This window comes from Artemia franciscana, chromosome 4 (genome assembly GCF_032884065.1).
Source record: "Artemia franciscana chromosome 4, ASM3288406v1, whole genome shotgun sequence".
NCBI classification, from domain to species: domain Eukaryota; kingdom Metazoa; phylum Arthropoda; class Branchiopoda; order Anostraca; family Artemiidae; genus Artemia; species Artemia franciscana.
In genome coordinates, this window is record NC_088866.1 from 34,369,805 (window position 1) to 34,394,138 (window position 24,334).

General features: G+C 36.5%; 1 protein-coding gene across 50 annotated transcripts in view; it reads right to left on the minus strand.

Annotated features, from left to right (window-relative positions):
- Window positions 1-13,832, minus strand: part of LOC136026339 (longitudinals lacking protein, isoforms N/O/W/X/Y-like) — a 170,247-nt gene extending 156,415 nt beyond the window's left edge. For all 50 annotated transcript variants that reach the window (XR_010617271.1, XR_010617272.1, XM_065702782.1 and 47 more), the window contains exons 1-2: window positions 13,663-13,832; window positions 2,706-2,879 (exon numbers count right to left, since the gene is read on the minus strand). Coding sequence is in view for 48 of the 50 variants with exons in the window: in XM_065702782.1 (XP_065558854.1) it covers window positions 2,706-2,876 (171 nt within the window). In the remaining 2 variants the exon portion in view is untranslated. The remainder of the gene's footprint in view (window positions 1-2,705; window positions 2,880-13,662) is intronic.
- Between the last annotated feature and the right edge of the window lie 10,502 nt (window positions 13,833-24,334).

The window sequence follows — 24,334 nt, forward strand, 5'->3', positions numbered from 1 at the left end:
TAATAATTATCGAGAGTATCAAATGAAAAGACAATTTGTCTTTAATACTGGCCACGTTTGTATTGTCTTAATCAATATTTCAATTATAATAGCATTAGTAATTTGGTTTCAGTGACGATTCTGCACGGTTTTCAAAAGTATTATTCATTCCCTTCGAGTTATTGATTAAAAAATAAGATAAAACTGTCAAAATGGCAATTTTTAACTCATGAGCGTAATAAAATAGACTTAATGCTAAAAACAAGCCCAAAAACGTTCCACAGTCGGCTTGTATTCCCTTCTAGTCTAGGTAATTCATGTCTGATTATGAATATCCCTCATAAAGCTTTTTGTAACTCACGAATATTCAATGGAAAGTTAAGTTGGCTTCGCAAGCCAGCAACCGAATAGCGCCCTTCAGCTAACATCATGTACTTCCATCGATTTTATCAGTGAATGCCACACTAATACATCTGAATCTGGTGGAGAAGTTTTAATTTTTTTTTTTTTTTTTTTATTTGCTGAATACTTAGATTTTGTCAATTAATTTTTTTTAGAAATAGAACATTAAAATTGCAAGTACAATATACCTGTTCTCATGAGTAGGAATACTCAAAATGAACAAAATCGCCTATAGTTTTTAGTGACCAAAAATCAAAACTCATATTCCCTAAGCAAACTTTTCTATGTTAGTTTTCTGCTCTCCTAAGAATTTGATCAACGAAAAACATTTTGTTATATCATTCAATAGCTGAGAATCAGCTCTATCCACCAAATTTTTTTTTTCGAAGTTTGGTGTACACATTTTTTTAATTAAAAATACGTTGATAATAAGTCGAAACTGTTGAAAAACGAACGGCTTTCCTATTTTTTAAAGCAAGTTATGATCTTTCCACAGGAAAAAGCGAAAGCAAAATTAATATGATAATTCAGAATCGATGAATACACAAATTTGAGACTAATGAATCCAACGATATGAGTATGTGTCCTTTTGGTGGGCTTGCCGCAAAAAAGCTTATTTTAGAGGGAATATATATCATAAGGGAAATGAAAAATTATAACCTATTTATTTCTTGAAATATCTGGTATTCAGCGTTTTGAACCGGTAAAAGGTGAAAAGTACATCTGTAGGATTCCATAATTTGATTTACCGTTATAACAAAACAGCAAAAGTTACAGCGTTTTGCAGTACATTTTTGCACTATATTCTAGTCGGTGCATTACTTCATGAACTCGGTAGCTAACATATAAACATATAAGTGCAACAAAGCCAAACTTATCTCGCTTTTTTTTCATACCATTTTCCAAAAGACTGCCGTACATTCCACAGCAGATCGACGTTCGGCGTTACTGTTGTATAAACTTACAGTCAAAACCGAAAAACTATTTAATTTTGGTCAATTAACTTTGGAAGTTCAATCTCGAAAGTTACCGTACGTTTGTAAGTTACGTTTTTGTATTTCATCCACTTAAGGTTTATGTTCACTTAGCAATTTTCTTTCCTGATTTTCAACTTTTTTAATGCATGAACGAAAGACAACAATTTTGCCATCACTCCGTAGCCATAGCCATCTATTAAGCGAATTGAATTTTAAGATCTGGCGCACATATTTTTTTTTTTTTTTTTTTTTTTTATTGAAAATACTTCGAATTAGTTGAAAATTGTTGAAAAGGAGACAATTTTCCCATTTTTAAGCATATCTTTATAAGGAATAATATGAATCGGTGAATGGATAGACCTGGTACCAATGAATTAAATTGTATAAGCATCTTTCCATTTCAGAACATTTTACAGCGGCAGGCTTTGTCTCAAAATTGTTTCAGAGGAATATAAAGCTTTAATGCCAAATCTTCATTGAGACAAAACTAACTCAAAACTTAAGAAATCGACAGCATAAGTCAAAACGGCTTTATGATAGATTTTGTAATTTATTTAGGACAGCGGAAAAACTATAATTTTGTTTTGTTTTTTGTTGTTGTTTTTGAAAATTTGTTCAGGCAACGAAGACAGGCGACAAAGATATTTGGTATAAAAAGTTCCATTTCTCAATTATTTTGAGTGACAGAAGAGGATAGTAATAGTAATTGTATTTGATATCTATTCAGCCATACACAAAATCCGTATAAATGAATAAATAAGAAGTAACACATACTTAGAAAACAAATTTAAAAGCCTCTTGAGAACCATCTAAAGTAAGAGAACACAGCCTATACCAATCGATATAAGTTATTCAGTTCTCATATATGTGTTGTAAATCCAAACCTTAGTAAAAAAAAAAAAAAAAAAAAAAAAAAAAAAAAAAAGAAAAAAGAAAATATCATATCGTAATCAGTTTTGAATTACCGCAACCAAAATGTACATATATAGTCTTGATTTTCAGTGACCAAAAAGCAAACCATTTACAAATAGTCAAACAGCCTGTCGGAAGACACGGATAAAAACGAAAAAATTTAGGAAAAATTAGAACAAAGAAAAATACTCCTTTCTCCCAGGTGGTAGAAAATTAGAAGTCCTTCAGCCCCCAGATAAAACTTTTCCTGAGTTCTGAATGAATCTCCAGCAGTGAGACAAAAGAATGATGCTCCCTTGTGATGAATAGGACCCGATTGACCGATCAAGTTCTCCACATAAATATTAGATCAGCCAGCCCATTGTATAACCATACACGATTGGCTAGGCGTTATTAACACTTACAAACTATACGAACTTAAAACTAGAAACTTACATGAAAGTATGTACTGCAGGCAGCCAAAACCACTCGGTGAACTCGAATGCTTTTTCCTTCAGCGACTAGAGTAACATCGACTAAGGTCTCACTGGATAAAAGCCTATCCAGGACTGATACTAAGGTCATGTGGTGGTTGTTCCATTTCAGACAAAATTCTTGACTACCCATTGTCTGAAATCAGTTAACATAGTACAATTAAATGATATTTCAGCTACACAAAATCAGATACATTCTTGAAATAAAGAGTGCATTTGCACTTACCTGAGCATCTCCCCCTTACGAAAACCGAAAAATATGAACCAAAAAATATCAATACACAAATTTTTAATCTTCAGACCTCACCTTCTCGCCTGAAAAATCCTGATAATCTTCTAAAATCTCATTGTGATCACCTGTGTATGCCTAAGTTACATTTATACACATCTACAAAGAGAATGAATCGCGGAACACCTTCATACATCAGTTGAGGCACAAGGTTCATATTTGGAAGCTTCCCTTCGGGTTATTCTTATGACCCCCCCCCCCTCTAAGAGTTACCGTATAATGATAGTTGGGATCCATAACCTGAGAAAATTTCTTCTAATACTGACTAGAACAAAATTAAATCCATGTATTTTTATTTTTGCGAAATATTTGCTATTCAAGCAAATGCCAAATTCAAAGTAGCTGACCCTGAAACCGACGTTAATAGACGAATAGCGAAGCACAATAAAAAAAGGTAATATATCCTACTAGTCTTATCTGCTAATTCTATGATTTTATTTGCATTTTCTTTCATACTTTCTGAACCCCCTACTTCGTTTTCTCTATCAGTTTAGTTTTTGTAGTTTGGAATGATATTGTGTCTCAGAGCTCTTATTTTAAATCCCGACCGGATCTGATGACATTGGGGGGAGTTGGAAGGGTAAAACCTAAAATCTTGGAAAACACTTAAGAGTGGAGGGATCGGGATGAAACTTGATGGGAAAAATAAGCAGAAGTCCCAGATACATGATTGACATAATCGGAACGGATCCGCTCTCTTTGGGGTAGTTGGGGGGGGGGGGGGGGTAATTCTATAAAATTAGAAAAAATGAGGTTTTTTAAATTACGAACGGGTGATCGGATCTCAATGAAATTTGATGTTTAGAAGGATATCGTGTCTTAGAGCTCTTATTTTAAATCCCGACCGGATCTGGTGACATTGGGGGGGGGGGGGGGTTGGGAGGGGGAAACCTAAAACTTGGAAAACACAGAGTGGAGGGATCGGGATGAAATTTGGAGAGAAAAAAAACACAAGTGCTAGACACATGATTGGCATAAACGGAACGGATCCGCTCTCTTTGGGATAGTTGGGGGGGGATTATTTCTGAAAAATTAGAAAAAATGAGGTATTTTTAACTTACGAACAGGTGATCGGATCTCAATGAAATTTGATATTTAGAAGGATATCGTGGCTCAGAGCTCTTATTTTAAACCCAACCAGATCTGATGACATTGGGGGGGAGTTGGGAGGGGGAAACCTAAAACTTGAAAAACACTTAGTGGAGGGATCGGGATGAAACTTGGTGGAAAAAATAATCACGAATCCTAAATACATGATTGACATAACCGGAACGGATATCGCTATCTTTGGGGTAGTTGGGGGAGGGGTTAATTCTGAAAAATTAGAAAAAATGAGGTATTTTTAACTTACGAACGGGTTATCGGATCTCAATGAAATTTGATATTTAGAAGGATCGTGTCTCAAAGCTCTTATTTTAAATCCTGACTGGATCTGGTGACGTTGGGGGAAGTTTGGGGTGGGGGAACCTAAAATCATGGAAAACGCTTAGATTGGAGGGATCGGGATGAAACTTGGTGGGAAAAAAAGCAGAAGTCTTACATGCGTGATTTACATAATTGGAACGGATCCGATCTATTGGGGGGGGGGGATTAATTCTGAAAAATAAGAAAAAATGACGTATTTTTATCTTACGAAAGAGTGATCGGATCTTCATGAAACTTCATATTTAGAAGGACCTCGTAACTCAGATCTCTTATTTTAAATCTCAACCGGATCAAGCGTAATTGGGGGGGGGCAGTTTTGGGGGGGACCGGAAATCTTAGAAAATACTTAAAGCGGTGAGATCAGGATGAAACTGGATGGGAAGAATAAAAACCTGTCTAAGATACGTGACTGACATAACCGGACCGGATCTGCTCTCTTTGGTGGAATTGGAGGGGGGGGTAATTTTGAAAAATTTGGTATTTGTAACTTACGAAAGGGTGACCAGATCTTAATGAAATTTTATATTTAGAAGGATCTTGAGCTTTAATTATTAAATTCCGACCAGATCCTGCGACGTTGGGGGGAGTTGGAGGGGGAAACCGGAATTCTTGGAAAACGTGAAAATTGGGGTATTTTTATCTTACGAACAGATGATCGGATCTTAATGAAATTTGATTTTTAGAAAGAATTCATGTCTCAGAGCTCTTATTTCAAATCCCGACCAGATCGTTTGACATTGGGGGGAGTTGGAGGGGGAAATCTTGGAAAAACACTTGGGAGTGTAGGAATCGGGATGAAGCTTGGTGGATAGAATAAACAAATGTCCTTGATACGTGATTGACAGAATCGTACTGGATTCGCTCTCTTTGGGGGAGTTGGGGGAGGGGTTCAGTGATTTGGCGAGTTTGGTGCTTCTGGACGTGCTAGGACGATGAAAATTGATAGGCGTGTCAGGGAGCTGCACAATTTGACTTGATAAAGTCGTTTTCCCAGATTCGACCATGTATGGGGCTAAAGGAACAGGAAAAATCAGAAAAAATTAGGTATTTATATCTTACGAGTGGGTGATCGGATCTTAATGAATTTTGATATTTAGAAGGGCATCATGACTCAAAGCTCTTATTTTAAATCCTGACCGGCATTAAGCCTCTTATTTTCCTTTTTAAATCAATCTATTGATTCATAGAATTTTGTTGGAGCTCATACCATATGATCTCTTGGCTCTTAGCTCTTCTCGCTTCGTCACAAGTGGCATATGAGCTCTTAGCTCTTGTTTTTATACCTAAACAAAAGGAATGGAATGCTCCCTTTATAGGTTTACCCAAAAGGACCCTCTTCTCATATGCCCCGTTTTCTGAATTGACTAAACTAAATGCAAAAAAAAAACTCAAGGCCCGCAGATTTATCTAAGTATCGTATGCACACTCCCCAAAATCTTCATTTCTCCGTAACGCGTCGTAACGTTTCAAGGCAATTTACACCCATTAGATTGAGCTAAATCTCTAAATAAAATTAATTAAATAGCCAGTGCAACTCCCTTTGGGGGCGGGATTTAAGTACAGAGTCAAGGCTTTCTTTTCCCACTCTTATAAACTAGTGAGTTTTATGCAATTTTTGGGGCATTCAGGAGACCTACTAAAACTTGAGAAACAATTCCTTTCTATCTTCGAGTCGTTGAGACTTGGATTAAATCTTTAAATATTTAACTAGAAATATTTAACTACAAAACACGTTAGATCCTGGAAAGGTACCTTTAGATTCCTATCTATACATCTTCCAGATTTTTTTTTTAGAATTTAGTCATGATAATTCGAAGCGGATTAAATCAACCTGTCCGAACTCTCGAGAGAAACATTTATCAAGCTTAGATTAAGAGTCTACTTTTATCGGATTGTACGTCTTGGAAAGACAGTTTTGTGCATCTTATAGGAGACTGTTCTAAGTTAATACAAATTCTGCGTCTTGGATAGTATATAGCAGTATAATTCTAGTTTCTGGGGCTTTTTACTAACTTGTAACGTTGGTGGGCGAATGAAACTAGGTAGTGAATTAACAGCCTAAATAAGGGCCATGGGAAATCTTAATTAGTTCCATATCCATTTTTACCCACTTCTATCTTACACAGAACAAGCAAGAGCTAAGAGCTCTAATGGCACTCGTGACGAGGTCGGAAGAGCCAAGAGCTCATATGGCATGAGCTCTGGCAAAATTCTAAGAATCAATAGATTGCTTTAAAAGGAAAATTAGAAGCTTAACGCCGGTCGGGATTTAAAAAAGTGCTCTGAGTCACGAGGTCTTTCTAATATCAAAATTCATTAAGATCCGATCACCCACTCGCAAGTTAAAAATACCTCAATTTTCCTAATTTTTCCTCTCCCTTCAGCCCCCCAGACGGTTGAATCGGAGGAAACGACTTTATCAAGTCAATTTGTGCATCTCCCAGACACGCCTACCAATTTTCATCGTTCTAGCACGTCCAGAAGCACCAAACATGCCAAAGCACTGAACCCCGCCCTCAACTCCCCAAAGGGAGCGGATCCAGTCCAGTTACGTCAAACACGTATCTACGACATTTATGAACGTTTTCCAAGATTTCCGGTTTCCCGTCCAGCTCCCTCCAATGTCCACAGATTTGGTCGAGATTTAAAATAAGGGCTCTGAGACATGATATCCTTCCAAACACCAAATTTCATTAAGATCCGGTAACCCATTCATAAGTTAAAAATACCTCATTTGTTCTAATTTTCCGATTTAACTGTCCCCCACTCCCCCAGATGGTCGAATTGGGGAAACGACAATTTTTAATTTAATCTGGTCTGGTTCCCGGTACGCCTGACTAATTTCATCGTCCTAGCTTACCTGGAAGTGCCTAAAGTAGCAAAACAGGGAAAGAGAGATCGACAGAACGACAGAATTTGCGATCGCTATGTCACTTGGTAGATATCAAGTGCCATAAAAACCAATATTGGCCAAAGGCTTGTTACTGCCATCTATACTGTCAGTGACAAATATAGTTAGCTGACAGAAACAGACTTATCAAACAAGAAGATAATACTAGCAATTCATGTACACATATTAACTAGGAAGACTAACACAGAAATAGAACCGTCAAATTTAAACATGCAACATGAACTGATAGAAGACTGAAAATTCAACAGATCTTGAAATTTCCATACGCTGAGTTATTTAAACCTAGAAGCTTATTTGGGTAGAACTCCTAAATTGGAAACTACAAAAAATTGGGTAAAAACTAGTTATATCCCTTTTAATTGGCGGCTGAGTATTTAAAAATCTTAAGACACTAACAAAGCTGTGAAAATGTCTATTTAAAAAATAAGGATCTGCCGAATTAAAAAAAAAAACAAGAGCTAAGAGCTCATATGGCACTTGTGACGAGGTCGGAAGAGCCGAGAGCTCATATGGTACGAGGTCGGAAGAGCCAAGAGCTCATTTGGACGAGGTCGGAAGAGCCAAGAGCCAAGAGCTCATTTGGCACTTGTGAGAAGGTCAGAACCTAAAGTTAAACTTTATAGCACAAGATCCTTCTAAATATCAAATTTCATTAAGATCTGGTCACCCTTTCGTAAGTTACAAATACCTCAATTTTCAAAATTACCTCCCCCCTCCCAATTCCACCAAAGAGAGCAGATCCGGTCCAGTTATGTCAGTCACGTATCTTAGACAGGTTTCTATTCTTCCCATCCAGTTTCATCCTGATCTCACCGCTTTAAGTATTTTCTAAGATTTCCGGTCCCCCCAACTGCCCCCCCCCCCAATTACGTTTGATCCGGTTGAGATTTAAAATAAGATATCAGAGTTACGAGGTCCTTCTAAATATGAAGTTTCATGAAGATCCGATCACTCCTTCGTAAGTTAAAAATACGTTATTTTTCTTATTTTTCAGAATTACCCCCCCCCCCGCAATTGAGCGGATCCGTTCCAATTATGTAAATTACGTATGCAAGACTTTTGCTTATTTTTCCAACCAAGTTTCATCCCAATCCTTCCAATCTAAGGGTTTCCCATCATTTTAGGTCTCCCCACCCCAAACTTCCCCCAATGTCACCAGATCCGGTCAGGATTTAAAATAAGAGCTTTGAGCCACGATATCCTTCTAAAAATCAAATTTCATGGAGATCCAATCACCCATTCGTAAGTTAAAAATACCTCATTTTTTCTAATTTTTCAGAATTAACCCCCCCCCCCAACTACCCAAAAGAGAGCGGATCCGTTCCGTTTATGTCAATCATCTATCTAGGACTTGTGTTTATTTTTCCCACCATGTTTCATCCCGATCCCTCCACTCTAAGTGTTTTCCAAGTTTTAGGTTTCCCCCTCCCAACTCCCCGCCCCCATCACCAGATCCGGTCGGGATTTAAAATAAGAGCTCTAAGACACGATATCCTTCTAAACATCAAATTTCATTGACTTCCGATCACCCGTTCGTAAGTTGAAAATACCTCATTTTTCTAATTTTTAAGACTTACTCCCCCCCTCCCAACTACCCCAAAGAGAGCAAATAAGTTCCGATTATGTCAATCATGTATCTGGGACTTGCGCTTATTTTTCCCATCAAGTTTCATCCCGATCCCTCTACTCTAAGTGTTTTCCAAGATTTTAGGTTTCCCCCCTCCAACTCCCCCCAATGTCATCAGACCCAGTCGGGATTTAAAATAAGAGCTCTGAGACACAATATCATTCCAAACATCAAATTTCATTAAGATCCAATCACCCGCTCATAAGTTAAAAATACTTCATTTTTTCTATTTTTCCGAATTAACCGGCCCCTTCTCCCCCCCCCCCAGATGGTCAAATCGGGAAAACGACTATTTCTAATTTAATCTGCTCCGGTCCCTGATACGCTTGCCAAATTTCATCGTCCTAGCTTACCTGGAAGTGCCTAAAGTAGCAAAACCGGGACTTTAGGTTTTCCCCCTCCAACTCCCCCCAATGTCATCAGATCCGGTCGGGATTAAAAATAAGAGCTCTAAGACACAATATCATTCCAAACATCAAATTTCATTAAGATCCAAATACCCGCTGATAAGTTAAAAATACTTCATTTTTTCTATTTTTTGCGAATTAACCGGGCCCCCACTCCCCCCCAGATGGTCAAATCGGGAAAACGACTATTTCTAATTTAATCTGGTCCGGTCCCTGATACGCTTGCCAAATTTCATCGTCCTAGCTTACCTGGAAGTGCCTAAAGTAGCAAAACCGGGACCGACAGACCGACAGACAGACCGACAGACCGACAGACAGACCGACAGAATTGGCGACTGCTATATGTCACTTGGTTAATACCAAGTGCCATAAAAATAATAATCAATAAAAAAAAATAGACAAGCAGCCTGGCCCCCAAGAATCAATTAGTCAAATCAAACGTCATAGTCTAAAAGTGTCCTAACAAGCTGATAGTAAAGTGCAAATAGCCTCAATACATTTTAAATCACCAGCAAATCAATTAGTAGGGGCAGAGAGCACAACTTCAACTACTAGAAAAGCTTTAAACCACCCTTAACTGCGACTTCACTGGGATACAAAATATATCTTTGAAAAACAATCATTATCTGTTCGGTATCAATACAGTGCTGGGTGATATTCAATATCGATATTGATATATCGAAATATGGGAGTAAGTAACGATATCAAAACATAAATATCGATATCGAAAACAATATTTGAATTTTCTGCTATTTACCGGTGAAAATCCTGCAAAAAAGATCCAACATAGAAAATTGTTTCGGAAAGAGCCGAGAAGAACAGCAACGATGTATTTAATCCATTGGCTCATACGTGCTGATGCACAGCATACATACCTGTATCCATAAGTTGTCATAGCTTATTCTCAAATTAAAAATATGTTTAGTGAGGGTGGACTTATAAATATTGCTGAGGAGCGCCAAAGGACTTGGCTGTATAAAATGCCTAGGCTTATAGGCCTTGCTTAGATCACACCCGCCATGATTGCCACATATCTTGATCTGCGTTTCATGAAAATGTATATATCCACTGGAATCCCAACTGACGATCGTCTCCAGAGTACATCAGAGAGAGATATGAATTTGGCCTTTCTAGCTACTAAATCATTGTCAACAGATGTAGTTGCCGTGACGGTCCCTGTGATTCAACCACACAAGAATCAAGCTAGTGTGTGGGGAGTATATGGCGAAGTTTCAGTAGTCAATCTAGTACATGCTTTACCAGCAACTGAATCTTTAAAGGCTCTGCAGATTTTCAATAGGGATTCTTTAGTTCCAAGAAAGACTGATGCATTTAAGTCATGGAAGTCTCGTAATGTGAGTCTCACAAATATGTGTATGAGGTGATCAGTCCCAAGGCTGATGGTTTAATCAAACAGTTGTGGGTAGCGACCTGTAAGTTAGGAGCAACTCGGCCCAATAGTAACCAAAATTCTAAAAATGGGAATTTGATAACAATATAAACATCAAAGGAATTGGCTTTTTATGCTGATTCCAAATTTGTAAACTTCATTAAATTGTATGTATCAATCAAAAGTTCCGAACCTGAGAAAATGTGTGTGATTTTCTAGAAAGGGGAGAAACACCCCCAAAAAGTCAAAGAATATTAATGAAAAGCACATAATCAGATTCAGCATATTATGGAACCCTACTGTAAAGGATCCAACCTCTTTCATCTGAAAAAAACGGGGAATTTTGTATTTTCTGTCAGAAGAAAGATCATGGATACGTATTCATTTGGTGTTTTTTTCCACCAGGGTGGTCATGTCAAACTAATAGTCGAAGAATATCGAGAGAAGGTTCGTTCAAACGAAAATTAATGGTCCTAGTGACCGTCAAGTGACCAAAAATACTGGAGGGCAAATAACCCTCTCCCATGCCCTTTTCCACTGAAGTCATTTGATCAAGGTTTTGGGATATCCATTTTGTTCACCATGTCTGAACGATCAAATAACTATGCCTCTAGAGATTTACATAACCCCCAACAACCTAGGGGAAAGGCAGTTATGAATTGTGCATGTCGTCTATGTACAGCTTTTTTTATTTGTAAGTAAAAAGGGTTTTATTGAAGGGGAATTTTCTACAGGGAGGATTTTCCATGGGCAGGGAAGTTTCCAGGGATGAACTTACAAGGGGGTATTTTACATGGGAGAATTTACCAGAACAATAAAAAAATTCCTACTTTCTCTTTGCAATTCAATTTTTAATCTAGAAATGTTAAATTATCATGTCCTTCCACAGTACCTAGGGAAAAGGCTATTACATTATGGATTTTGTCTATTGCTTACACATAGTATTTCTTATTTCAAAGAAAATACATTTTTGGTGGAAGGGGGCATTTTCTACAGGGAGAATTTTCATTGAACAAGGAAGTCTCTGGGGATGAACTTACAAGGAGAAATTCTACAAGGAAAAATTTACCAAACTCCTCTACAAAATTTATCTTACTTTATCTTTTCTGATTCAATTTTGCATGTACAGATGCTCCAGGGAAATTGTCCTAGGGTTATTTTCTGAAAAGTTAAAATGATCTGGGATATTTTTTCTGGGAGGGAGGGATATTCCACAAAAGAAACTGTGGGGGAATTTTCCCCACGGAGAGCAGGCTGAATTTTCCATGGAGGAATCTTCGTTGGGGGGGGGGGGCAAAATTTTTCTCCATGAAGTAAAAATATTACAAAACAAGCTAAAATACAAACCCTGGGGCTTCCAAATAATATCTACAAGTGAAAGGATGTGAGAAACCAGAGGATGAAGTTTCACAATCAATAAGATGTTGATGTCAGCCACCAATATTAGCCTAAGAGCTACTAAATACTGAAATATTTTGGAACTGAAAATTTAGTTAATTTGCATTCAAACCAAACACAAAGGACAAAAAATGATTTTTTCTTTTGTGGGGGTGATGATAGTTGCTAAACAATTATTATTGAGAAAGTGTTGAATGGGGAGTCAAAAAATATTCCTTGATTGTTGTTATTGTAATAGGAAGGCTATTTTATGTGGAATCTTGTGCTCAGACTAGCCTACCTAATCTTTACATAGGCCTAGTAGCGTACCTCTCTTTTCCCTGGAAGTTGCCTCTTGTATCAGCTCGTCACAAAAGAAAAATTCCAATAGTCTATAGGCTAGGACCCTAAACCAGACAGAAAAATAAGTTAGACCTATTTGATTCCTCATTCATGGTTCTTTGCAAATAGAGACTACAAACCACTGTTGTTGCAATTCTGTCCCAGTCCCCTCATGAGTTTGTATAACATATAGCTGTCTATGCTAGGCTATATGGGCTACTATACTTTCCTAATTAACCATTTTATTTTTTTGCAAATTCACCTTGTTTGATATAATAAGCTGGCTGCTGACTAAAGGTAACCACAGAAAAATAATTCAAATCCAAAAAACAGGCAAACTTTTCTATAGCCTAATAGAATATCAAAATAAAATGATGAATTTTGCCCCCCCCCCCCGTCTCCAAGATTTTATTACATTTTGCCATCCCCTAAATTTCCGGTAATTGACACAAGTGGGGCCTATTAGGAGGGGGGCTAAAACACAAATAATAACAATGATGACATTTAACCTAGAATGTGCTATATTTAGAAAAGGCATTGAATGGTAACCTAAACACTAGACCTATTCTTTTCAGGCTATCTGATGCGCATCTAATAGTACAGCCTAGCCTACAATAAATTTACTAGATAGCTGGCTATAGCCTTGGTCTAAACTAGGATGGATCAACTTGACCCATGGATAAACTTAACTAAAAAAAAGTATGAACAGACAATGAGCTAGCCTAGCCCTATATAGGCTACTTGAAAATGACTGAGGATTGATTGCACTATTTAATGCCTGTTCAATGGTAGGCCTATGATATCTTGAAAATATGCTTAATTAGTTTAAATAATAAGCTAAAACTTTTGGTCAGTGTCAAATAAGAACGACGGCCTAGGCTACGAAATAGCCTAGGCTATGTCATCCTAACTTATGGGGAAGAACAAACCATATTAGGCCACAACTGAGCAAAACAACATAGCCTACCTTTCACGAGGATAATTCAAATCATTTGAAGACTTTCAATAGCCAAATACACGATGATTTAGTATAGGTCTAGATTTATTCAAGTTCCACAATCAACTTCGACCCCAGAACACAAACAATAGCCTAAGATAATGCTACGAAACATTTAAGCAAACCAAAAAAAGATAAAAACTAAAAGACTTACCACCAGAATATGATAAAACTACAAAAACTTTCTAGTACATGTCTCCCTGTGCAGCTCATACAAAAATGGCGTCGTTGCTACAAAGGACTTTCTTTCCATCAGCTGATCCAAGCTGCAGCTGTCAGGCGCCAGGCGGCACATTTGCAGTGGCGGCGGTGCAAATCTTCAGGATTTACTCGCAGTTTTGTAGCCTTTCCAATTATCTTACCGTTACTTAATTAGTGAGAATTTCATTTTAAAGCTCTAGTTATAATTATTATTGAGAATGTTTAAAAGTTGTATTGTAAAATATGATGTTATTACAGAAGCTTGATAAAAAAAAAAGTATTAGATAGTTTCTCAATGTCAGGGGGAGATTGGGGCAGACCTGTCCAACGAAAATAAGGGAGGGTATACCCTTCTATATTCTGAAAAAATATTTTATGCATTTTTTGTTTAGAATATCTTAATTTGGTATTTTCTTTGAAAATCGAAAAAAAACGAAATTACCCCCCTCCCTAAATTCTAAAAATATATTTTGTCCCTCCACTCTTTGTTTTTCACAGTTTGGTCCTATTGGGCCAGGTTCTCTCCCCCTACCTTAATTGACCCAAATTTTCTATGGTGTTGCTGTTGGGATTGGAAATATGACATCTTTCTTGTCATGCAAAAATGTTAACCCTCCCTCCTCGATAATTGGTTCAAGGCGCTGCCTCCGCCTTGGGGAAGTTTCTGCTGTTACCTCTGATAATTAAAGATATGAATTTAATATAAAATAACAGAGACAAAGTAATACATACAAAACGACTTAAGGGGATGAATTTATTTCATATGGGAGGGGGGTAATTTGCCAAAGTAACAATGGCTATTAAATTGTATAGTCATTACTTGACAAAATCATAATGATTTTGGGAAGACCTAGAAACCCTCCCTATGTACGAGCCTGCATTTCCTTGTTCTTTCTAAAAATGCCAAACGAAGGTTGCTGCTCCTTCTTTCTACATATTTTTGAGTCCCTCCAAACTGAATAAACTATATATAAAACAGCCTTAGGGGGTCCAATGAAACCCTTTTCATTAACTACAATATAGCACTTACGGTCACTTTTGGAAAGGTTTCAATTTCATTGTTAGCGTCACATTTTCTTCTTTTTTTTGTTAACGCTGTCTGGTTAACGATAGGGGTGTAATTTAGTATGGGGCGGGGAGAAATGCCCCTAAAGGCTCCAGAGCTTAGTTTTCCCCCTCACTGAGCCAAAATTTAGTGTCTCCAAAATCTTGTCAAAACTAAGATAAGCTTACATAATCCAAGTATGCACAGAAACAGATCAATTTTGTTTAGCATACCTCTGCCTCTACGGTAATGTACGATTTTGGTGAAATTGCGAAGCCTCCATCCTCTTAGTACTAATGATTCTAGAACAGTTAAAGCGGAACGAAGGTCTCTGTTACGATTTGGCGTTGTCCATTGCCTACTAATTTTTTGTCACTGTCTTGGCTTTGGTCTCTAACCTTTGGGCTAACCTTGCTCCCCCTCCCCCCAAAGGAATAAAAAATATTTTTTTCTCTACTGTCCCATACGTTTTCGATAAAATAATACTACATTTTCTCAGTGTCAAAATTATTTATAATAAGGTTAGTTTAAGTTAGGTCAAAAAGTGCTTGAATTTAAATTTGCGATAGAAGCGGTTATTATATTCCTGAAGAGCACATAAAAAAAGGCATCGAGTGGTATGTTCACTTTATTGGTAAGTCAATAATATGGACAGTATATTTTTACCGACACCCCTTCCAAACATTTAATGATCCTCAAAACTGAGTTGTTTGTCACAATTTACAACCATATGAACATTATTATGTAACATATTTTTAAACTGTGTCATTGATTTTATTTTTCACTGTTAGAGACAATGTTCCTGAGTTATTATCATTTGATTTTTTCTCTAAATCACACCATTTAATTTTCTTAATGAATTAAACAAGCTAATAATTATTTTTACAAAAAAAAAAATCCAAGAGCATTGCATGCAAACAACTTCGAATAAGATATTAGCAGTTTCTGTCATTGGTATGCACTGGTAAAATTTCTCCTTGAGCACTGCCTAACTAACGCAGTGGGAGATGCTATCAACTGATACCTCTCCCACTGTGGCCCATCGGATCGCCTGACAGGATGCTGGATTCCGATGGCCATCGATGCCATTGCAGAAGAACTTTCCTTTTCTTTTATCATTAGAGAATCGATTTATTTTAAAAATTTTCCTAAAATTTGTATTTTCAAATGGGTAATAAGCTCATGAAATTTCTCTGATAAGAACTGGAAAATGCCAACGGTTTTGGTGATCCTTTGCTGCTCGTTATAATTACAGTTTGTAATTACTAAGCGGTCAGTAATCCATGATTAAAGATTTTAATAATTACTATGATTGTTGATAATTTCATCACCTCAAAAATAGCTACGAAGAGTAAATAACCATTGAGAAGTTTCTCATCGATCTGGTACCAAAATAGCCCAGTCATCGTTCCCTACGAATAAATTACACCCCCCCCCCAAAAAAAAAATGTGCATGTCCCTGTTTAGATCCATAAACTTGACATGGGTTTGGAAGCTTATTTCGGTAACCCATAGCGTAAATTAGCGCCATCATGGTTGCAGTGGTAACTGCAACCTAGTAAAGAGTGAACTAAAGCCCATAGTAACCAAAAGTTAAAAACCGCGTTTTGAAAAAAGTGCCTAGTGAAAAAAAAAATGTCATCTGACTCAGGAATTTTAACTATTATTTCGGTTCGTCTTAAAAGTAAAAGTTAATTGCGAAAAGAAATTTATTGTGATTTCTAAAAAAAGCCTGAAACCCATAGAAAACCGTGTCCTTGAAAAGCCCCTCCTTGAACAACAAGGAAAATCACTTTTTTGCATCGGTAGCACTGTTCTGTCTCCCGTTCTTTTTTTTTTTTTTTTCTTTTTTTTTACCAGAACATCACAGAGAGATGCTTAATGGCTCAATCAAAAGCTATTTCTCATATGTATGTGTTTTTTATAAAAAAAATCACCGTCTGCAAGTGCCATATGGCACTAAAATGGCACTTTGTGCCATTTCTCAGGGGGTGGCACTAGCAGGCTACCAAAACATCGTAGACATATTCTTTTTTATAGCTCGTATAAAAGATATTGCTCATATCTACGTTCGAATTCCACCGTCAGAAAGTTCCAAATAGCACTAAAAACGAGACTTTTGATGTATGTCTCAAGTGGAAAAGCTGGGGCTAGTGGGCAACCAAAACTTTTAAGTGTTATGTTTAATGGCTCACTTGAAAGCTGTTGATCATATCTGCGTGGTGTTTATCAATTATATCATGGTTTCATCTAGTTCATCTAGTTCAACGACATTCTTAGCAGATCGCTCAATCCATACCCCAACAAATGACATAATTTTGTCAGAATCCTATTGGGGGGTGGGGTCCAAGTTGATGCCAATTTTTCCCAAATCAAGTTAAAATGAAAGAGAAAACTGAAAAACGAGCCAAATAATAATAAAAAAAGTAAAGATATACTAAAGAAAACGGACCACTTTCAGTCGATGCTTACCTTAGTTTTGCCAACATTTTGAAGAAACTAAATTTCGGATGGGGGAATGGGAAAACCAGGGTATGGGGGAAAGTTGAGGTCTAGGAGGGGTGTTGCGCCCTCTGCCTCATGGCAAATTACGCCCCTGACCTCAGCCTATTTTTTGGGGTTGGAAAAGTGTAGGCTTGTGGTTCTGGAACCATTCAAAAACTATCTATTAAAAGAAAGATTCTTATTGTTATACTTACTTATTCAAATTATTTACTTAACAATTCCATCGTAGTATTTTCGCCTTACGTAAGATTGTGCATCCAAAGAGGAAGAAAGACAAATGAAAATAGTTTTGCAGGAGAATTCACGTAATTCTTCTCGAATATTGGAATGAAAACAAACTTATTTTATAATACCATTTGTCCTACTATACAAGAAATGATATCTTTTGAAATTTCGCTTCATTTCTAAGTAATGAGTGGCTTTTCTATCTAGGGACAGGTCAAATAACTCTCTAAGCCTAATGGTGCATTTCTGTTTAGCTAGCAAAATTTGCCACAAATATGTCTGGATATGCTAATCTGCCCCCTTAGATAACCTTTTGTGCCAAAGCTACTCGCCTGGAGCAACTTTCTTAATTGCTACTAAACTTAATTTTTAAAGACAAAGGAAATCTATTTCGATATTAAAACAGAGAATCAAAGATCTATATCTTGTTTAAAAAAAAATATATAAAAAGAAAAGATGCTCTTTTTTCGTCATTCTTCTCCGAAGCTATTTTCATGGTTGCAGCGGTAGCTGCAACCTAGTAAAGAGTGAATAACAGCCCATAGTAACCAAAAGTTAAAAAAAAACGTTTAAAAAAAAAATTTCCAGAGAAAGAAGTTGCCACCTGACACTGATTCGGGAACAGTAAGTATTATTTCGGTTTGTCTTAAAGGTAAAAGTTTATTCCGAAAAGAAATTTATGCTGATTTTGAAAAAAACCTGTAATTCCCCGAAAATGGTGTCATATCAAATTGAAAAGTGTGCAATTGCAATCAGCATGGTCGAAAACCCTATACAGAGGGATTACAGTCGCCCCTCACTGATCTGTCTCTCGTTTTTTTTGTGTTTTTTATCAGGCCTAGCATGTTACCAGAACATCATATAGAGATGGTTTGTGACTCATTCAAAAGCTTTTTCTTATATTTACGTGCTTTTTGTAAATTTCACCATCTGGAAGTGCCATATGGCACTAAAGTGGCACTTTTGTGCCATTTCACAAGGGTGCACTAGCAGGGTACCAGAACATCGTAGACACATTTTTCTATATCTCATTTAAAAGATATTGCTCAAATCTACGTCCTTCATATAAACTCCACCATCAGCAAATTCCAAACTGCACTAAAAACGGGACTTTTGGTGCTGTGTCTCGAGTGAAAAAGCAGGGGCTATTGGGCTAGAAGAACTTTAAAAAATTATGTTTAATTGCTCATTTGAAAAATATTGCTCATATATACGTGTGTTTTTATTTAATTTTACCCCCTAATAAGTGTGATTTAGCACTGAAAACAGCACTTTTGGTGCCACTTCTTAAGTGGAAAAGCTCTGAAGTACAAAACAGGTAGTATTGTAATAGTTACGTGAAAAAAATGTCTCGAAGTAAAAAAAAAGGTAATGAAGAGAAAAAATGTGTCAAAGTTAAAAAAATGCCTCGAAGTAAAAAAAATTTCAAAGTTAAAACGAAAACATCACAAAGAAATAAAGACGTCTCGAAATATAAAAAGTATCTCGAAGAAAAAACGTCTCGAAGTTAAAACGAAACGTCTCTAAGTTTAAAAACGTCACGAAGAGAAAAAATGTCTCGAAGTTAAAAAACAACGTCTCGAAGAAAAAACTTTACAGAGAAAAAACAACGTCTCGAAGATTAACAAAAACATCGTGAAAAAACGTCTCGAAGTAAAAAAAAATATCAAAGTTAAAAAAAGTCACGAAGAAATAGAAACGTCTCGAAGTAAAAAAAAATATATCAAAGAAAAAAGATCAGAAATAAAAAAAATAATTAAAAAAAAAATATATAATAAAAAAAGGAAATACATTATTCGAAATATCAAACATTTTCATCAAAATGTGAATTTTCATGATATTTTCTTGGAATATTAAATTATATAGTAAAATCTTGCCTGATATTTTCAAAATCTTATCAAGTAATTTAAGAGTACGATGGTCCTCAGGAGTGTCGTATTAAATTACCGGATAGAGCAATCACTTTAGCAATGCTTGCAGATTTGACGAACATCATTACGTAATCATTGGTGAACATGACTTTTTTGTTCTTTTTTTTGGGGCTGCTCCTCGTGGTACTCTGTGGCTGGTCATCGACAGTCCTTAGTTTGTCATATTTTTCGGACAGTATCATGTGTACATTGGAGGGACAAGGAGTTACATCTTATTAAAAAAAATTAAGATGGAACATTTCAAGAAAGTGTGTATTCATGACAAAGTTGTCGCAGCAGTGAGTGTTGACAAGGACAAATTTTTCACTGCGGAATAAGTACTAGTGTCAACAATATTTGAAATGTATGAGTGCCTCGCCATGACACTGGGAGACTTGATTGCTTTGAATTATCAAAAAATTCAACACTTATGATGGTGGATATGCAAGAATAACATTTCCAGACATGATAGTGCTTAAAAAGAATGCAAGCCTGAAACTAATAGTTGATGACGAAGGTCAACTTCTGGCTTATGATTATGGTAACATGTTACCTGTTGGTAGATCCTATCGCCCTCTTTCTGGTATTAGCCTTCAACCGGAAAAAAGGAAAAAGAAGGATCTTCTGCTCCACCAATATTATAAACCATATTCTGTCTACATGTCGAAATTCTTACCTGTATAAAAATAGTGTTGTAAGAGACAATGTAATCAGAATTTTGTAACCAAGAAAATTAAAGACAATTCAACGAAATGCAGAGCATCAGTGAATGTTAAGAGTATCATTGGCAGTTTACCAACTGATACTATCATTGAACAGAATAATAGCAATAAATGAGGGTATAAGTCGTGTAGGACCCCGAAATGAAATTAGTACCAAGTCGAGATAACACATGATGAATTAATTTTGGAGAGGATTCGAAACGTTCAGATTTTTCAGATGATTTTAAAAAATTTTAGTATTGTATTTGCCATTATTTAGATAAAAAAAAAAATTTGTATTGCTTTGTTAGGCTTCTAATATTTTTAGATACGCTAGTGACGCTATGATTTTAGGATATATATTCAAATAGTTTACCAACAATGAACAGAATAAAAGCAATAAATGAATGTGTTATTATGAGCTAGTAGGTGTAACTAGGTTAAAAGTCATGCATGACCTCGAAATTAAAATAAGTGCCATGTCAAGATTAAACATGATGATTTACTTTTGGAGTAGATTCTAAGCATTCGAATTTTTATTAGGATATTAATAACATGTATTAATAACGTATCTGTTCAAAAGTCAGAGATGCAGGAACAGGAATTTTCAGACACCAACACTACTTCCATGCTCACAAGTGGTGTACTAGAGTCTTAAATAGGCGAATAAGGTCTTTGACCAAAGTCTAAGAGAGATGACGTGGATTCCTTTTAAAGTTAGAGACATATTAAGTGGGAGTTTGTCAAAGTTGAGTCATACACAGACACTAATAAGAGGATCACAAGTGGTGTACTAGAGCCTGAAACAGACTGGACATAGGAGACACTTCGAAACATTTCCTCTTGTTCAAGGATTTGATGTGGGAAACATCGCAGCAAAACCTTCTGCTTTAACTGGAGGCTATGACATTTATGAGCGATATATGGGACAAAATCCCCATTAACGGGTTTGTTCAGATCTCATTGGTCGTCAAGTGAACCATTAGAATCGCCATATCCGAATTTGTTCAGGGTATATTGCTCCTCAAGAGCACCTTGGGGAATGGCCTTGACAGAGTTAATTGATCCTCAAGAATGTCTTAGGGGATGGCCTAGATAGAGTTTATTGATCCTCAAGAGTGCCTTAGGGATGCCCTTGACAAGTGAGGGGATACTTACTTTCTATGAAAAGATGTAGAGCAGTCGTTCAATTGACCCTTTTCGAAGACACCCAGAATGAAACATCCCCCATTTCCTAATGATAAATTTTGCGTGTAAAATGGGCAAATTGTATAATTTACAATCCTTGTCCTGAGGGATTGGGGGCATTTCATCCTTGGGCGATATTAACTAGACCTTCTGACTGGTTTAAACAAAACCGATTTGTTGAAATTTTGATTAATGATGGGAAAAAGAGCATTTAAAAATGCAAGGGAGGAAGGCTTGCTGCTCTCCGGTAGCCCTTCATCGTCCCCTGAAATTTTCAACTTAATACCCCAAGGTGGTCCTTAGATATTGTTGTTAACCATTCTGATACGATGCGATCATGCATCGTATCAGAAATGTTGATACGACCCTGATGAACCAGGATCAAACAAGCCCTCTTTTCCAATAAAAAACCTTATATGTTAACAGTGGACAACATGCATAACTTACAGCCCTTGCCCCAGGGTCAGGAAGGTATCAAAACCGGAGGCATAGTTATTTGATCTTTGGACTATTTTGAACAAAAAACTTAGCAGTGATAAATCATGGAAGTTGGCCCTTGGTCCTCCCTCCACGGCTCGATCCCCCTCCAAAAAAATAAAATTAATTATTAACGATATTTTATTCCAAACATGGGGGCTGACCCCCTGGTCCTCCTTCCAGGACCCAATCTTCCCTACTCCAAAAAAAATTGGCAACGATGTTTTATTCCAAAAATCATGGGAGCTGATTCCTGTCTCTCCCTCCATGGTCTGACCCTCCCACAAAAAAACTCATTAGTGATATATTATTCTAAATCTTATAGACACTGAACCCTGACCCTCCATCGCCCGATACCCCTCCCCCTAAAGAATATTAACAGTGATAAATAATTTGAGCTAACCCCTCGGCCTTCCGCCTTGGAAGCCTGCCCTAAGCCATGGGAGCTCACCACTGGCCCTACCTCCATGCCTCCTCCCCAAAAAAACAAAAGAACAGCTAAATAAAAGATATTTAACTCCAAAAACCATGGGAGCTGACCCCTGGTCCTCCCTCCGTGCCCCTCCCCCCCACAAGAAAATTATTGACGATACTTAATTCCAATATTCAAGGGATCTGATCCGTGGCCCTCCCTTCATGAACCGATTCTCACCCCCCTAAAAAACTTCTGAAGGATATCTTATTCCTAAAAGCAGGGGAGTTGACCCCTGGGCCTCTTTTCACGCCATCCCTCCAAAGAAAAAAAAACTATAACAATATTTAATTCCAATAATCACCCAGGGGAAAATCATGCAGCTCTATACTATAATTGGTATAATTTTTGTTGTTCATATTTTTGACTTACAAATAAAGCGAACATACCACTCAATGACCTTTTTTATGTTCTTTGCGAATATAATCAATGCTTCTATTACAAATTCAAATTTAAGTACTTTTTGAGCTCTTGAAAATGACCGAAATATTTCTTGTTTTTGGGTGTAAAAAAGGCTTAAAACATTGGTCCCAATCTTTAAAAATTGGTCTCAATCTTTAGAACATAGGTCTCAAACTTATTGTTTCTTTATAAATCCATTTTTTTAATTGGATTACGTGACAAATAAAGTATTTTGTAGCAGAATTTGCCTTGTAAAAGCTGTATATATTCTAGTTATTTCTTTGGCTACCATTCAATATTAGGTGACATTAGCATAAGCAATGTACCTCTACTCGCTTGACACCATCTGCTGCACTAGTCATGTAACAATTGACTCTCAGGAATACTATGGCTAGTTTGATGCTTTTGCCCTCCTCTATTATGCTAGAATACTTTTGTTTCAGGAGTGGTTAAATGACAGTAAACATGCTATTTTTTTTTTTTTTTTTTTTTTTTTTTTTTTTTTTTTTTTTTTTTTTTTTTTTTTTTTTTTAATTGCAACAATAATATTTGCACAGCTATTTAAGACTGCTTCATCTTCTTCTTGATGAAAAGTTTTTGAGAATTAGTTGTATGAAGTATTGAGTTTCAGCAGTGTAGCCTACAGTAGTGATTCCTGCCACTGCATGCTGCTGGTTCCCCACCCAAGCCCACAACAGCTGAAAGCCGATGTTCTTCTAAATGATGTACTTCTTAGTTGCGGCAATATCGCTCTCCTCTTTGCCCAAATTACTATGGAAGTTAAAAGAAAATTCAGCGTGTGTTATTTGAATAGCCATTTGTTTCAAGAGATTCAAGTGCTTTAAGACATATCCTTGGATTTAAGAAATCTAAGAATATTTTCTGTCTGTTGTTAGACTTCATTTCCTTTCTCAAACTGATTAACCACCTGTAAATAAAGGATAAATATCCTAAAGAATTTGACCCAATAAAAAGTGCAGCCTATAGTTTCTACAAACGACAATAACTTTTTTACTAATGAAGCCCAAGATTATTTTATAGGGTTTATTTGTAATTTCGTAAGAAAAACTTAACTGGTAAAAGAGTTGGCTTTTATTTCCTCCTTATTTTAACTTAGCCCTAAGTTAATTTAATTTGAATTTAGGTTACTACTTTTACAGTTAAACTTGATAGTATTCACTTCTGCAGAAGATTTGTGGAAAGGGATATTTGGCATATGCATTGTATAGAGGACAGAAAAAATGTATACAATTTCAACGTCAAACTAAAATAATTTTATCGTAGTAGTAGTAGTAGCAGTAGCAGTAGAACAATTTTATTAAAAAAATCATATTTTTATACAGTGGCACAACAAAAGCGGAGCTTGCGAAGAAGTGGTAAAAAAAAAGAGTATGGAGCATGAGACCATTTACCGAAACCAACATAAAAATAAACAACGAAGCACTAAAATATAAAACCACAAAACAACACATTAAAAAATACAGAAAAATAACCTCCTGAAAATATTGTTAATCTGTTTCAAAAGTATACCTACCGAGCAGCTCCACACGTAAATCAGATTGTCGGTGAACATCTGACCTCTCACAAAATACTCCTGCAAAACAATCTGGAATGCCCCCATTATGATACTTATATATAAATATCAAAGTATAAAAATTACACAATCCGGCTGCAGGCGTTATTTTTATTTCACTATAGAA